Source organism: Pipistrellus hanaki, assembly GCF_964339955.1.
Source record: "Pipistrellus hanaki genome assembly, chromosome: 5".
Lineage (NCBI taxonomy): Eukaryota > Metazoa > Chordata > Mammalia > Chiroptera > Vespertilionidae > Pipistrellus > Pipistrellus hanaki.
This window is the reverse complement of record NC_140507.1, coordinates 3594101-3611034: the sequence shown is the minus strand read 5'-3', so window position 1 is coordinate 3611034 and position 16934 is coordinate 3594101. Positions and strand designations below refer to the sequence as shown.

The 16934-nt window shown below is 56.5% G+C and overlaps 1 protein-coding gene across 2 annotated transcripts in view; it reads left to right on the top strand.

The window, feature by feature from the left end:
* Nucleotides 1-452: 452 nt before the first annotated feature.
* Nucleotides 453-16934, top strand: part of NSG2 (neuronal vesicle trafficking associated 2) — a 35678-nt gene continuing 19196 nt past the window's right edge. For both annotated transcript variants that reach the window (XM_084886232.1, XM_084886231.1), the window contains exons 1-2: nucleotides 453-625; nucleotides 10461-10544. In XM_084886232.1, the coding sequence (XP_084742358.1) occupies nucleotides 497-625; nucleotides 10461-10544 (213 nt within the window). In that variant the 5' untranslated portion in view covers nucleotides 453-496. The remainder of the gene's footprint in view (nucleotides 626-10460; nucleotides 10545-16934) is intronic.

The following is a 16934-nucleotide window of genomic DNA, read 5'->3' as shown; positions in this document are numbered from 1 at the left end:
GAATGGTTCTGTGTAAGATGCGTGTTACATAAAAGGGCGCTCTCGCCATGGAGACAGGGAGGGTACTGGCGGTGCTGCAGGGAGGCTGTTGAAGAAGAGCCAATAGAATTGGGTGCTAAGAGAAATGCCTCTCGCTGCAGGGTGACCCCGAATAATAGGGCTCAATGGTGCGCTAAGAATACGCCTCCCCTAGACCCTGCGCCTGCCTCCGCTCCGGGTCTCGGAGAGACTTTTAGCTCGCCTGGATTGTGTGTGTGTGCACCTGGGGTGGTCGCCAGTGTGCGGGCTGTGGAGCCCTGGGGGCAGATGGCGTGTTTGGATGACGGAAGTTGTCCTGGATAATGGGAATCGTATAAGGATTCCAGCGGGCGACCAGCGCCTGCCCTCCCCCAGGGAAGCGGCCCCGTGGGCTGTGAGGGCAGCGCTCTCCGCCCCCCGCCCCGCCGCCCCGTAACCACAGTCCCCTGCTCGCCTAGGCCCGGAAGGAGGCGCCAGGATGGTGAAGCTGAACGGCACCCCCGGCGAGAAGGCCGCCAAGCCCGCCTCGGTGGAGGACGGCTTCCAGACCGTGCCCCTCATCACCCCCCTGGAGGTGAACCACCTGCAGCTGCCGGCTCCCGAGAAGGTAGGGCGTCCCCTGCCAGCCCCCCTCCCGCCGCAGGAAATAAAGCAACCCCCCCCCCCCCCAGGCCCTTTCCTCCGCCCCTCTCTGCTCACACAGCCATTCCTCCGCAGGCATGACGTCACCCTGTGATGTCAGACCTGCGGGGAGTGTGCCTCCGTGTGTTTGGTTACATGTCTTCCTTTTAGGGTCTGTCCGGCAGATGAGCACTAATGATGGACTTCTAAGCGGTGACAGATTATGTGGGGAGGTGTTTCGGAAGCCGACTGCTGTGGTTCGGGGACAGAGATGGGATGCGGTCCAGCCAGCATTTAGTTAGCACTGAGGGCTGTCCCTGTGCGGGGAGTGGTTGTACAAAGACAGCTCACAACCCCACCAGGATAGCACAGTGCGTGCGGCGTGCTGAAGGCTCCGCCAGGCACTGCAGCCCGCGAGCGCTCCGGGAGACAGCGCTGTGGGGGGGGGGGCGGGTGACCGGTGAGGGAAGGTGCAGAGGGCGTTGAATTTAGCTTTGAAAGGTGAGTGCACACCTTCCAGGGAGACCGCGGGAGGGAGAGGCATGTAAGGCTGGGCGTCGTGTGCAGAGCACGGAGGGCTGTGGGAAATGGCACGCCGGTGCAGGCTGTGGGGAGGCGTGGCTGGAAATGAGTGCCCGTGAGGGCACGGCTCCTGGCGGTGTAGTCCATGAGGGATGGGTGTGGGCACAGGAGTGTGTGAGTGTGTGTGAGAGAGAGAGAGAGAGAGTGTGGGTGAGTGTGCGTGTATGTGTGTGTGTGAGAGTGTGTGGGTGAGTGTGTATGTGTGAGTGTGTGTGTGTGTGTGTGTGAGTGTGGTGTGAGTATGTGTGTGTGAATGTGTGTGTGAGAGTGTGTGTGTATGAGTGTGAGTGTGGGTGAGTGTGTGTATGTGTGTATGTGTGTGTGTGAGTGTGTGTATGTGAGTGTGTGTGGTGTGAGTATGTGTGTGTGAATGTGTGTGTGAGAGTGTGTGTGTATGAGTGTGAGTGTGGGTGAGTGTGTGTATGTGTGAGTGTGTGTGTGTGAGTATGTGTGAGTGTGTGTGAGTGTGTGTATGTGAGTGTGTGTGGTGTATGTGTGTGTGAATGTGTGTGTGAGAGTGTGTGTGTATGAGTGTGAGTGTGGGTGAGTGTGTGTATGTGTGAGTGTGTGTGTGTGAGTATGTGTGAGTGTGTGTGTTAGAGTGTGAGTGTGTGTGTGAGTGTATGTGAATATGTGTGTGAGTGTGTGTGTATGAGTGTGTGTGTATGAGTGTGTGTGAGTGTGTGAGTGTGTATGAGTATGAGTGTATGTGTGAGTGTGTGAGTGTGTGTGTGTGAGAGTGTTTATGTTTGTGAGTGTGTGTGTGTGTGTGTGTGAGTGAGTGTGTATGTGTGTGTGAGTGTGAGTGTGTATGAGTGTATGTGTGTGTGAGTGTGTGTATGTGTGTGTGTGAGTGTGTGTGAGTGTATATGAGTGTATGTGTGTGTGAGTGTGTTGTGTGTGAGTGTGTGTGTATGTTTGTGAGTGTGTGTGAGAGTGTGTGTGTGAGTGTGTATGAGTGTGTGTGAATGTGTGTGTGTGTATGAGTGTATGTGTGTGTATGTGTGTGTATGTTTGTGAGTGTGTGTGTGAGTGTGTGAGTGAGTGTGTATGTGTGTGTGAGTGTGAGTGTGTATGAGTGTGTGTGTGTGAGTGTGAGTGTGTGTGTATATGAGTATATGTGTGTGAGTGTGTGTGAGTGTGTGTGTGAGTGTGTGAGTGTGTGTATGTGTGAGTGTGAGTGTGTATGAGTGTATGTGTGTGTGAGTTTGTGTATGTGTGTGAGTGTGTATGTTTGTGTGTGAGTGTGTGTGTGTGTATGAGTGTATGTGTGTGTGTATGTGTGTGTGTATGTTTGTGAGTGTGTGTGTGTGAGTGTGTATGAGTGTGTGTGTGAATGTGTGTGAGTGTGTATGTGTGTGAGTGTGTGTGTGTGTGAGTGTGAGTGTGTGTGTATATGAGTATATGTGTGTGAGTGTGTGTGAGTGTGTGAGTGTGTGTGTGAGTGTGAGTGTGTATGAGTGTGTGTGTGTGTGTATGTGTGTGAGTGTGTGTATGTGTGTGAGTGTGAGTGAGTGTGTCTGAGTGTGAGTGAGTGTGTCTGAGTGTATGTGTGTGAGTGTGTGTATGTGTGTGAATGTGAGTGTGTGTGGCGGGGGTGGGGTCATGGGCACAGGTGGGAGAAGCAGTACATTGAAGAGCCATCCCAGAGCACCTGGGCTTGATCAGGAGCTTTGCCCCCTGGACGAGATGGATTTGGAGGCAGATTGTGGAGTTCCCTGGCTGAAGAGCGAACAATGGATCATTAAACCTGTTTGACTGTCTCCCTGCATCTGCGGGAGGGCGTTGTGTGTCTTAGCCAATGGCTCCCCGTGAGCAGAGGCGGGCAGAGCCAGATGAAGCTGGCGGGCGTGAGTCATCCGCTCCCTAGTGCAGGGGTGTCCGCGTGGCTGTGCGCATGGCGGGGCGGGATAAAGAAGGCCGAGCCAAACTGGGAGGTGGCCGAGGTCTTCACGAATGCAGTCCGCACTGGCATGGTGCGTCCACTCAGTGCTGGCTGGGTCTGGCACAGTGTTTGGCTGCACGCAGGGTCACCTGGGAGCGTCAGCACATCCTGAAGCCCAGGCCACGCCCAGAACAACGGGCCGGGAAGCTCTGGAGGTCAGACCCGGGCATCAGAGGTAATTAATCTTCCCAGGAGACTCTGTGTGCAGCCAGCTGAGCCCACGGAGCTGAGGCACAGTGCCCTGGAACCAGGGTTCCGCACCCCGTTTACGGTGAGAAGGGGAAGACCAGGAGGTTTGGTTAGCTATGGGCTCAGAAGAGGGTGTGTGGCGATGAGCCCAGACACAATCACAGCTGGGGAGGAGGGCATGTCCTCTCGAGGCTTTGTGAGGCCTCAGGAAAAGCCTGCACCCCGCAGCCCACAGCCACGCCTCCGAGATCTGCCATCCGAGGGGTATGCAAGGAGAAGGGATGTGGTGCAGTCACCTCCCCACCCCCACACACCTGCAAGTCACCCAGAGTTATGTGGCCTCTGTCCCCCTTTTCTACCTCACCCTCCCCTCCTGCCTCCAAGGGCTGGCTTCTCTCCCTGACTCCCAGTCCGATGGCCCAGAACTCTGCCCAGGCCTGGAGGATAGTGCATTGTGGACTGTGCAGGGAAGGGAGGCCGGTGCGCCCCAAGAGATCAGGTCCCTACAGGGAGTCCTCCCCGCGGCACATCACAGACTCCGGCATTCATGACCACGTCTTCCTGAGGCAGGCCCCGTCTCCTCCTCCGTGAAATGGGGACGGTCACACCCGCCTCTCAGTGGTCAGAGACAATTAAAAGTGGCCTCGTAGAGAATTATAATGACCGTTGTCAATGCTTCCTAAATGCTGGACGCTGTCTGAGCCAACCATACACACTCGCACAATTTTCTTTCACTTTTCTAATCTCTACTAATAAAAAGGTAATATGCTAATTAGACTGGATAAACCAGATGTCTCCCAGACAAAGCCATTGTGGCGAGGGCAGAGGCGATTAGGGGTGATCAGGCAGGTGGTTAGGGGTGATCAGGCATGCAGGGGAGCAGTTAGGGGCATCAGGCAGGCAAGCAGAGTTGTTAGGGGTGATCAGGCAGGCAGGCAGAGTGGTTAGGAACCAGTGGTCCCGGATTGCAAGAGAGATGTCCAACTGCCTAGGGATCAGATCAGGCCTAAACCAGCAGTCAAGCATCCCCTGAGGGGGCCCAGATTGGAGAGGGTGCAGGCTGGTCTGAGGGACACCCCTCCCATGCACAAATTCTGTGCACTGGGCCTCTAGTAGTTAATAGGACCCACAAGGAAGCTTTAACCCAGTTTTAAAGATGATGGAGCTCAGGAACCAAGCGGTAAAGTAACTTCCTGACGCACATAGTTGGTAAGCATCCTGGCAATGTCTGGAGAACCTAGAACCCAGGCAGTGTTGTTCTAGAAGCTTCCATGTTGGTGGGAACCAGGAGCCGGCTGGCCTGGGCGCCCGCAGATGTGGCTGGAGCGTGAGCTCAGCAGCCGACCCATGGAGGCCGGGACTCGGCTTGGTCTTCTGGACTGTCTCCCTCTCTCTTTCCATCCGCCCCCTGGAGGCACCAGGCCCGCTGCCCAGAAAGCAGGCGCTGGGTGTCCTGCAGACCCAGGACAGGGGAGGGGGAGTGGCCGGGGGCGGGGCTGGGAGGGAGGAAGGAGGGAAGGCAGAGGTCAGCCGGGAGACCCTGCCCTGGGCCTGAGGGGAAGGGGGTGTGGGCACTGGCGGTAATAGTGGAATGGGGAGGGGGGTGGGTTTATGCAGACTTGGTCCCGGGATGGCACTGAGCCCGAGGGCCCTGGCTGTCCCTGGCCTCTGCAGCCCCAGTCCTGGCCCGCAGCGGGCACTGGGCAGTGCTGGCTGCACGAGGCCCCGTGTCTTGGGCTTACGCTGAGCGCAGTTCTTCTGGGGCAGGCGAGGGGCCAGATGAGAGTGAGCGGCGGGTGGCTTTCTCAGGCCCTGGCACCGGGAGCTGGAGCGTCAATGTCAGGCCCTGCCTGGGCTTATCTAAATGACCACAACGACCCTCAGGGAGTCACTGCCATCCCCCTCATCTCACAGACGCAGAGCAGGCTCAGCGGTGACGCACCACAGGGACCAGTGCGGCCAGTCACACACAGGTGCTGGGAGCGGAGGTGGCCGGGCGGCGGGAAGCAGCCGGCAGGCCCAGCCCCCATGGCGAAGCCCCAGACGAGGCGGGCACCGGGCCAGCTGGCTGCCAGGCCCTGGGCAAGCCCGCTCCTTCCCCCTGACTTCCACTTCTTTACGCCTCCTGGCTCGCCTGCTCGAGAGGGAGAGCGGTGCAGATGCTTCCAGATCATTGTCGGCGCCCGGCACACTCCGTCCTGTGCGTGGCAGACCACGTGCGCTCTGCGGTCCCAGGGCCTGGGCCAAACCCCAGCCAAGCTACTTACTGGCTGTGTGGCTTCAGGCAAGTGGCTTAGCCTCTCTGGCTCTGGGGAGTGAGCAGACACCTGCAGGGGGTGGCTGCGAGGGAAAGGCGTGAGGCCTGCACGCTGTCCTCGGTGGTGCCGTCCCTTCCTCCCTGGGCCGAGAACGTGGCTCTGGGCGGACAGCGTGGCAGCCAGCTGAGAAAGGGACCCGAGCTGAGAGGGGTGGGGTTTCAGGGCCAGGGCTCAGGGGCGGGACACGTGGACTCGGAAGGGGTCCTGCGTCCTTTCCCGGGTCTCCTGTGGCTTCCACAGAGGGTGCTTCTCTCTGCCTGAGACACGGGATCCGAGAGCCATCAGCCCCCTCCCCTCCGCCTTCCCCGCCTCTCCTCCCTCCCCCCGGGTGGGGCAGCAGGAATGCCCGTCTCTGCCGCTTCCCGCCCACAGGGCCCCTCTGCTGCTCTTCCAAGACCCCGGAGAGATGCCCGGGGGAGAGGCTGTGGCTGGACAGGTCTATCACGCAGGTATAGACCACTAAGCAGCTCTAAAAACATAATTGTAAACAAAGTAGAATTTTCTGCCTGTCAGATGGCAAAAGCCAGCGCTGCTGCTGGGGCTGCCAATGCTGGCGGGAGCCGGCCCAGGGGTTCCTGCCGGTTACATGCCCGGTGCCTGCTTCCGGGGCTGTGTGACATTGTTTATACATGACACGCTTCCCACCGGCAGGCCGTGGCCCCTGGGCAGAGTGATGCCAGTTTGCAAAGGCCTGTGGGTATTTTACACGTTGGGAGCAGCTGGAATGTTCCATGGGAGGGAACGGGTTAAATCAACTTGAAAAAGAGGCAGGTTTGCTGGGGCTCACGCCCAGGACCGGTGCTCAGTGAGAGCGGCTTCATGGAGCATGGCATGGAGGGCCCGTCCATGGATTACATGTGCGTGTTTTATTGTCATGGAGGAGTAGAGAGGGTCGGCCGCTTTAAAAGCCTGGCAGGGAAGAGCAGGCCTTCCATCCGAGGCGGGTGGCTAACGCTCTGAGGTTGAATTCCTCGGAAAAACGGGAATAATAACGATGTTATTTATTTAATCCTCACCCGAGGACATGTTCCCATTGATTTTTAGGGAGAGTGGGAGGGAGGGAAAGACAGAGAGAAACATCGATGTGAGAGACACATTGATTGGTTGCTTCCTGCAGGATCCCTGACCAGGCCCGGGCCAGTAAAGAGCCTGCAACTGAGGTACCTGCCCTTGACCGGAATCGAACCTGGAACCTTTTGGTCGACACTCTATCCACGCTATCCACTGAGCCACACCAGCCAGGGCAATAATAACGGCTTTAAAGGAGAAAATGTTGCAGGCAGGGTGAGCCAGGAGGATGCACCGGGCCCCCAGCACAGTGCCTGGCACACAGCAGCCGTGGTCCGCCCTGCTCTGCAATCCCCTCCCGCTGCAGCGGCCGGCCGGAGGTGTCACTCCGTCTATTTCTGGCTGTGCAAGTCCCGCGCATAAAAACACAGCCTCGCTCCTTGTCAGCGCTTCCGCACCTTTATTTATTGCTCCTGCCAATCCCGGGCCTTGCCGTGTGGGGGCCTCTTCATTATTGATCATCCCGGGAAGCAGTATTTTAAATTTTCATGATCTGTACTTTGCGCCATCTGAACCACCGTGTATTACCCGCCAGGCCAGCCGAGGGGGTCCATGCAGATGAGGGGTGCTTTCGGGATGAATAATTTATCCCGTTTTCCCAATGCCGTCCTTCACAATTATGGTAAAGGATGTTCTCCGTGCCCGCCGCCCACGGGACCTTGGGACTGACAGAAATAGGAGGAGAAAACACATCCGTTTCTTTGCCCAAATCCACAGTGATATTTGAAAAATCGGGAGGTTCATTGTTTCCAAATATCTCTAAAGCCCCCCTGAGTAACAGGCGAGCAGGGAGACCCTTCTCCTGCGCGCTTCACGTTTGCCCGTTTCTGTTCTCGTTCAGGGAGCTCGGGGCTCTGTTTTGCTCCATTTTCTCCCCGCTGCTGAGAACAGAGCCTGCCTCTGCACATTTCATTTCCTTTCTCTCTCTCTGCTTATGCAAGCTGATTCCTCCAAGGCCCAATTAATACCGATTGGCCAGCATTCCAGTGCTTTCCCCTGGCACTGGAAAAAGGGGGTGCCACTGTGTCTCCACAGAGGGGGGTTCTGGCCCCTCTCCCTGCGAACAGAGAGGAGCTCCGGGCCACGCCTCGTAGCCGGTGGGTTCCAGGAACCATTGGGCTGCACTTTCCTGCTCTCCTCATCTCTCCTTTGTCCACTCCTCTCCCTGCGATGCACCTCTAACGCCCTTCCCTGCTCCGTCCCCCTCAGCTCCTCACCGCCCTCCGGGGGGCTTGGCCCCACCATCCTGAGCTCTGCCGCTCTCACATGGCCTACCCGGTGCCCTCCGGTCTCAGTGTGTGCTGCCCACTCATTTCCCTGGGTTTGGGTCAGGGAGAGGGGGAGGGGAGGAAGGGAAACAAGGAAGCTGGCAGAACCAGTGTTCCTCGAGGGATGATGGCGCTCTGGACAGGGTGGCGGAGGTATAACTGCACAAATGGGTCGACGCTGGAGACATCCCTGAGGAAGCAGGAGCTGGCGATGGAATGGGTTTGGGATGAAGGGAGGGGAGGGTCATGGGAGATTCCTGGATATGATCGATCGGACATGCATGATGGTGTGGATAATGCTGGTTCTTCCTGAGCTGGGGGTGACAAGGGAAGAAAATGTCGAGGGGCAGGTGGGACAGGAACCCAAGGGCTTTGCCGGGGACGTGGTGCACTGAGCCGGTCCAAGGGCAGATGTCCGGCGGGTCATCTGAGTGCTGGGTGAGGGCCCGAGGCGCTGTGCAGTGTGAGCTGGAGGGGGCAGGCAGACTCGGAAGAGATGGGGGTGTCAGCACTTAGGGGAGAGAGAGAGAGAGAGACATCCATCGGCTGCCTCCTGCTTTGAGCCTGCCACCTGGGGAATGTGCCCCGACTGGGAACTGAATCAGTGACCTCTTGCTTCAGAGGTCAACAGTCAACCACTGAGCCACACCAGCTGGGCTGGGAGAAGCTTTTGATTGAAGATAGAAATGGGTGCTGGAGAAGCAGCTACAAAATGTTTATTATGACAATTAGAATGATATTGCCTGACGTGATTATTCATTGTCTCATTCCAATAGTAGTATACTTTTAGTTCCATCTCCTGTTTCAACATGTAGGTTACAGTACAGGGTCTTTTAAGTTAGATGGAACAAGGAAGACGGTTTTGAGCTGGTGAGAAGCTTTGGGATAGACGTATATACAGATGTATATATAGAGGAAGAGGGAAGGCCTGGGAAACAGATGCTGGTTCCATCTGCTGTGTGATGTGCAGGCACGTGGCCTGTCTGCTGGCGAAGGATCTAGGAAGGAAGGGAGCAAGCCCAGCGATCACTGAGATGGACTTGGCCTTGTGGGAAGCTGTATTCGTTCTCTATTGCTGTGTAACAAAACACCAAAAATCAAGTGGCCTGAAACAACACAGATGTATCATCTCACAGGTTTTGTAGGTCAGAAGTCCAGGTGCCGACACTGGGTTCTCTGCTCAGGGTCTCGCCGGTCTAAAACCAAGGTGCCCGCTGGGCTGCATTCTCACCTGGGCCCTGAGGCCTCTCCCAGCCTGCTCAGGTTGTTGGCAGAATTCACTCAGGTTGTTGGCAGAATTCAGATCCTTGTGGTTGCAGGACTGAAGTTCCCGTTATCTTGAGTGACTCCTTGTTGGCTGAGCTCACTTTCAACTTCTAGAGGCTGCCCTCAGGTACAGCTGCATGTCCCACCCACCATGCCAGCTTCCTCCTTCCAGGCCAGTCCCTGTGGCAGAGCTGCAGATGTCATCGCGTCATTAGAGGTGTGACTATCACATACACAGGCCCCACCCACACTTTCGAGGGAAGATAGTATACGGTGCCTGCACACTGGGTGGGGCAAGGGTGCGGGTGGGAACCTGGAGGGCCATCTTAGTATGCTGCCGACCACAAACTAACTGCCAAGGCTCTGGCTCACAGGCACCCTGACGGTTACATAGGGGTTATATTGTGGTTATTGTCCGTGTTTCAGCGGCGAGGCCCTGAGCGTTCCCTGTAGCGCTGGGGCACTCGGCGATAGTCACGGGTTATCTGTCAGGCTTCTCTCTCCCTCCCTCTGCCTGACCGTGGGACCGTGCTCCTTCTGTACGTGTCTAGGCAGGTTGACAGTGTATCTTGATAAGATATTAACCACCTCTGCAACATATTCAGACTTTAGAAAAGTAACATACTAGTAGATCCAATAGACCTTCATGTTTTTGTTTGTGGAAGTCCCTGGATCCATTCAGAATGGATGTATGAGCCAGGGTTTAGCTACAGGATGCTCACCACAGCTGTGTGTGTGACCCACACTGCGGAAGCAATCTAAATGTCCAACAATGGCGATTCTGTGCGTACACTGGCTATCATGTGACATCAAAAGGCAAAACACATACTTGTCTATGAGGGAAAATGTTAGCATAGTGTTGTGGGATAGCAGCGGGCTATAATTCATAGAGTACAAGCCATCATAAAAAGGATCTGTGTATTTGCATAAAGAGCAAGTATGCATGACACCTGCATCTACATGCCATAAAACGTCTGGAAAGGTGCGGCCCACATTGTTGGCCAGGGCGGTCTCTGCTGGGACGGGGAAGCGTGAGGGAAGTTTGAATTTCCGGCTTCCCTGTGTGTGCGTGAGAGGCTCTCTGCCGCTCGGATGCGCGGCGCCATGATCCCGGTGAGGAGAGGAGGGGGGAGGCGTGGTGTGTTTGCGGTCTCCCCCTGTGCTAACTCTGCTCGCACCTTCCAGGTGATCGTGAAGACCAGGACGGAGTACCAGCCGGAGCAGAAGAACAAAGGGAAGTTCCGGGTGCCGAAGATCGCTGAGTTTACGGTCAGTGTCTCAATGGTGTGAGAGGAAGAGGACGGTAAGGCCGGCTCCGGCCGGCTCAGAGCCCGTGTGAGCGCAGCAGCTCCTACAGGAGAGCGGAAACGGAGGGCTATTTCTGGACCATCACTTGGGGCCACGCCGTCTGGGTCACTGGGTCTAATCAAATAACAGACACGCTGCCTCTTGAGGATGACTCACTCCCTCTTCTGCTCCGGAACGTTTGGATAATCTCATAACTGATAACTGTGTCTCCTTTCTCCTCTTTCCTCCCGCCCATCTCCCTGCCTGCCCGTTGCCATCTCCAGGAAACTCGGATTTTACTCAGTTAGATCCAGTGAGGACAAAGGGAAAGAAAAGCTGCCTTCTCGGTGGGAAAAGCAAATGGGTGCCTTTCGGTTTCCTGGAGGAGGGTCACCAGGAAGAGGGACCAGCTGTGTCCCGGGGACGAGGTGCCTGGGGGAGCCCGGAGCCTGCTCTGTGGGCGTGGGAGGAGGAGCCCCTGGGAAGTCTTCTGGACTTCAGCGGCCAAGGAGAGCTCGGCTTGTGCAAAGGTCCTGAGGCCGGAGGGAGTCTGGCCCCAACATGGGATCAGAAAAGGGGCAGGGAGGCCTAGGAGGGGCCTGGGAGCAGGAAAGATGAGGCGGGGCAGAGGGCGGACAATCCAAGGCCTAGTTCACGTATGGAGAGTTTGGGTTTTATGCTAGAAGCCTCTGAAAGTCCTTAAAAAGGGGAGAGCATGGTTGCATTTGGGTTTTGACGAAAGCTCTGACTTTTATGTGGTTGGTGGGCTGCAGTGGGCAGGAAGGACTGTGGGGAGGCTATTGGGCTACTGCAATGGTCACAGTGAAAATCAGCAGTAGCTCAGACAAGGACGGTAAGTGGACAGAGAGACGTGGGCAGACCTAACGATAACGGGGAGGCAGCAGGACAGGTGTCCTGAGTTGGACGGCAGAGCATCTAGCTGGGCTTGAGCAATGTGGCCACGAGCAGGGCACAGCCTGTTACCAAACGGAGTCATAGGACTGCCGTGAGGGTGACGCAGAATACGCCAAAGCACTTGGCTCCGAGCATGGCCAGCGCACAGCTAACAGTAACGTTAGTGTCCACGGGACTGGGCGCTCCGGGAGGTGAGCGGCGCTGGGCAGACTGTCTGGGAACGGCGGTGCACATGGACACACAGCGGTCTGTCCGGGGCCAGGTCTGTGCCCCTGCAGCGGGTGTGCGAGCCGGAGGGCGTGTGGCATCTCCCCGCAGGGGCACTGCCCGGGGCTGACCCCTCTGGGAGAGCAGGGTGGCTGGTGTTTTTGGCTGTGGCCTCAGTGCCCGGCACACAGCAGGGCCCAGGAGACGCGGACTCGGCTGAACGGCCTGCAGGTGCGGGGAGGACAGCAGGCAGCGGTGTGGAGGCGGATGGGCCTGCCGTGCACTCACCAGCCTGGGAGTAAGCCGGCCTGTCCTGGCGGCAGGGCCTTCAGATATGTGCCCCCTCCTGGGAAGACTGTGGGAGCAGCGAGGTCAGCACAGCGCCCTCTTGTTCGGTGTACAGGACCACACGCACAGAGTGGGCCATTTTAACCGAGAGTGTGAGCACCTGGGAGACAGGAGAGGGGTGCTACCGCCCCTGTATGTAGCTGGTCGAGCTCAGACGCAGACCGGGTGGAGACCTGGTGGGAGTAGAGCGGACACTGGTTCACCCGCGGCCACCCTCCAGCATGGTGCTCAGGCAGAGGTGACCATGGGGACGGCACACACGCATCTGTCCCTCGTCCCAGTACCTGCGCACAGGTGGAACAGCTGTGACTGCACACGTCAAAGCTGCCCGAGAGCAGCTCCAGCAATTAAACCGGAGAGAGTGGAGGAGAGAGCAGGGCAGGCAGACACGGGCTGAGGAGGACTGGCCGGACGAGTTGCCGTTGCGAAGGCTTATGTGAGGAGATGGGGCCACAGAAGAAGCCCCTCCTTCTTTCTTATCCTGAGAGCTGAGTGCTTCTGAAGCTGATTTTGCAATGGGAGGGGCCGGTGCTGTGGGAGGGGCCTGTGCGGGGGAGGGGCCTTGCGATGGGAGGGGTCAATGTTGTGGGAGGGGCCTGTGCTGTGGGAGGGGTCAGTGCTGTGGGAGGGGCTGTGTGGTGGGAGAGGCTGACGCTTCAGGAATGCCTTTGAGTCCTTCACCCCCAGGCAAACCCCTACTCATCCCTCAACACCCAGGTCAGGGGCTCCTGGCTTGTGTGGTCTTGCCCGCTGCCCATGCGCAGTCTGTCCTTCCCCTGGGGGCCCGGCCCCTGCTCTGTGCCCTCCACCAGGTGCAGTGGTGGCCCCATGGGTGACCTGCCATGTGTCTTCATCTCTGCACCCCGAGAGCCTCGCCGTCCCTGGCCCCAGCACGGGAAGCCGTTATGTTTATTATGTTTAATAACCGGGCACAGGGATGAGCGAACAGAAAGTCCCCGCACCTGACAGGCGCAGAGGGCCTCCTGCACTCAGGATCTTATTTAAAACCGGGGCCAGCTCTGCTTCCTGCCCGCGAGGCATTTCCATCAGCGTCTGCGCCTCACGCTCCCGGAGGTGAGACCCCATTTTTAGCTTCGCCGCTCCTTCTCCTCATTTCCCATCCAAGCGCCAGGGGCGCCTTCCTGGCTTAGCACTCTAATATTTGCTGACAGCAGCAAATGGAGATAAGCTGTTTTACTTTATTATCCGCTGTCTTGGTTTTTATTGCTCTCCTATTTTTTTAAAAAGATTATTTTGAGGAGCGTTGAGGTAAGTTATTACAAACAGTGCTGCTGGCGAGGAGCAGAGCCGTCAGTGGGGGGAAGCATTTGCCTGTGGGGGTGCCTCTGGCTGGGGGGTTGCTGACCGTCAGGAGGAAGATGCCGGTCTGTGTCTGGCCGGTGCTTTCTCGGCCGGTGCAGCTGTGCCGTTAGTGACCTTCACAAATCTCTACTGTCACTGGCATTGAGAAGACAGTGTGGCCTAATGTGTGTTCTCCTTAACACACTCCGTATGGCGCTGCGTCAGGAGGGACGTGCTGGGGTTGGCAGGAGGGACTGGGTGATGGTGGCCTCGCGGGGCCCGGGAGGCTGCTTCCAGGGCCAGCTCCTCGTCCTCCTGGTTCAGACCGGCCGAATCGGAGCCTTGACAGAGCGCACACTGTGTGTGCCGCCGGAGGCTGGCGAGTCAGTGAGGCCTGGCCCCGGCGCTCCTGCAGGGAGGGGCTCCCAGGCCAGGGAGTATGTTTACAGGCCAGTGCGGACCAGCTCTGTAGGAGTGTTTACACCACGGAAACGGGCAAACCCTACCAACCAGGCCCCGCCCCCCCACCTTCAAGCGTGCCCGCTCCCCACACTATCGGGAGAGAGGTAGCGTGGAGCAGGGAAGCGTGGATCGGGGTGCACACTGGGTCCGTGTGACTAAAGCCGTGTTGTCTGTGTGTCCCCGCCTGTAAGAGGGGCAATGACGTCCACACAAAAGGCCGCGGTGAGGACTGGGAGAGAACATGCACTAACCTGAACGGGAAAGCGGGGCTGGAACACTAACGTGGCTGCCTCTCCAGCTACTTGAAAAGCATGAGGCTAATTTTCATGTGGCTTTTTTTGCTTCTCTCTTCCCTTTAAATATACTTTTGGCCGAACCCTGAATTGCACTGAGCCCAAGGAAAACACAAAGCAGAGCCTTCCCGAGGAGAAATGCCACGTGGCCTGCCCCGCAGCCCCATCAGGCGGTGGGAGGGCCAGCCCCCCGCCTTCCCCGTCCTCCGGGCCTCCGTGGCTGTAATGTGTAATTACATTAAATGTGATTTTTAAAAATTGTGATGTTTAAGCTCCTGGAACTGTCAGGGGGAGATAGGTCCTCACAAAGTGCCTGTGTGTGCAGCTTGTGGTGTCACCACCATGTTCTATAATTATAGGAAAACCAGTTGTCATAGCAACTGCCACACAGACCGAGCCTCCTTCTGGAGATGCTGACAAGCTCCCAGCGCCGGAATCCAAGCTGCTCGGAGAGAACTGGGTTCCCTGAGGGGCTTGGCTCTCTCGGGAGATGATCACGAGCTCATTCTAACACTCCACAGCCTGGACCTCGTGGCACCGGCAACCTGGCAGGCTGGTGCCAACACTGGCTCCGGAGCGCACTGGCTGTGTGACCTTGGGCCAGCCGCCTCACCTCCATGAGCCTGCTCCCTCTTTTGTAAAATGGGGGACCCGCGCCGCCGCGGAGGGCAGTTGTATTGATGTCTGTATGTGCCTTGCAGGTGGCCTGCGCACAGCCGTCTTCAGTGAGTGTGTATCACACACCTGCTGTTAACCTCTTCCCTGTGAACAAAGAAACAGAAAAATGGCTGAATCAGGGGGCTGTTTTCAAAATCTTTATTATAATAATTATTAATCTTGATAGTATTTGTAGCTAGATAACCAAATTAGTAAATAGAAATTCTAGCGTGAATCATGCATATTGGAAGAGGGAGGCAGAGAGGCAGGGAGGGAGAGGGAGAGAGAATATTCGGCGAGATGAAAGTGATTTCCTCCCTCCCAATATCTTTCTGTTATCGGTTCCTCTGAGGCTAAGAAAAGAGCCTCTAATCTCTTGTTTCCGCGTCTGGGAATCATGTTCTCGGTTGTAAAAGGAGGAGGCGGGTGGGCTGGTCCCAAGGGCTCTTCTGTCTGATGTTTGACGACAGTGGTTCTCCACCAGGGAGGACTGCTCCTGGGGTCATGGGGCAGTGCGGAGACATTATGGCTGTTGGGACTGGTGTGTGTGGGTGGCATTTAAAGGCATTTGATGGGTAGAGGCCAGCAGTGCTGTTAAGCCTCCTCAGGGACAGGAGGGCCCCCATCACAAAGAATTATCCTGCCCCACCTGTCAGTAGTGTCAAGGCTGAGAAGCCGGCCAGGATTTCCGCCACGGTTATTGGCCCATGAACAGAAACCACACCGCTGTCAGCCCCCGGGGCGCTCAGGTTTGGCTGGTGATCAGGTTGCGTTCCCAGCCACCTCCCGGATAAGTGAGGTCCCGGAGAACCAGTAGCATAAAGACAAAGACTTTCACGGTTGAAAAACGCTGGTCTAGTGCACCCTGTGCACCTCATAGCCCCGCCCCCAGACATCCCCTGTTCACCTCATAGCCCCGCCCCCAGACATCCCCTGCACGCACCTGTCCTCACAGCTGGCCGTTCCCACCTCTTGGGCCGCACCACCGGGAGTTTGTCCACGTGACCTCCTCCGCGCAGTTCCTCCCTGGCCTGTGGACAGGGCCCTGAGGACAGCCCCACATCCCCTGTGACCATCTGCCCTGGGAGGCCAGGCCTTTTTCCTTTGAAGTAAAAGGATCACACTTACACAGGCAGAGAAAGCATAAACTGGAAGTAAGTCTCCTTTCTCTCTCCTAACAATCCTTCTCACCCCAAACAGCCGCTGTCTATGCCCGTGCTGTCCACAGCGGCTCCGTGCGCTTCAGTTCCTGGAAATGAACCAGAACTCCAACTTTAATGCCTCAGTCGCACAAGTTCCATTTCAAGTGCTCGGTGCCATGTGTGCCTGGTGGCTCCCAGATGGAAGCTCGTGTCTGTGGGCCGTTTCCATCACCACAGGGCGCTCCATCCGGCAGGTCAGAAATAGCTCTGATGTTCTCACGCGAGGCATTTTCTATACATCAGCACATACATCTTTATACACGCGTGTATACATTTGAAATCCTTTTCATTTCCTCAGTGGGACCGTTTCACACACATTCTCCTGCACCTTGCTTTTCCTCTTAATGATGAATCTCTGCGATCTGTCTGCATCAGCACATGGCGGTCCTTTCTGTTCTTGTTAGTGGCTGTACTCCGAGGATGGTCCCAGCTTCCTCAATCAGTCCCCATTGTTCTAGCGCTCAGCCCTCTGCAGCCAACTCCCCAGCCTCCTCGTGTGTGTCACACACACACACACACACACACACACACACACCTTCCATAAATTATGCAAGTACATTTGGAGGGCATGAGAATCTTCATCTTAAGTCTTGCCTGAGACTATGTTAATCTCCAATTTTAATGGCTTTTGCCACAGTATCTTCCAAAATTGTCCCACCAATCCTTCCTCTACTATACCTACAAATGTGTTCCTCCCACACTGTTAGTCTTACCAGTCTGATGGATTGAAAATGGCACCTCAGCCTTGTTTAAATGTGTCTTTTTTCATTATCGGTGGGATCGAGCCTCTGTCCGTGTACTCATTGACTCTTGACCTTGGCCTCTCGCCTGGAAAGCATTCTGTTTGGTTGGAGCACTTGTTAATTCTTCCTACTGAAGTACATGGCCTCTTCCCACAGCCAGGGACTTGGTCATTCTCACTTGTGTGTTCCCTTCTCCGTTGTCCTCTGCCTTGTGGTTTTGTTTATGGTGTAACTTATTCTCCA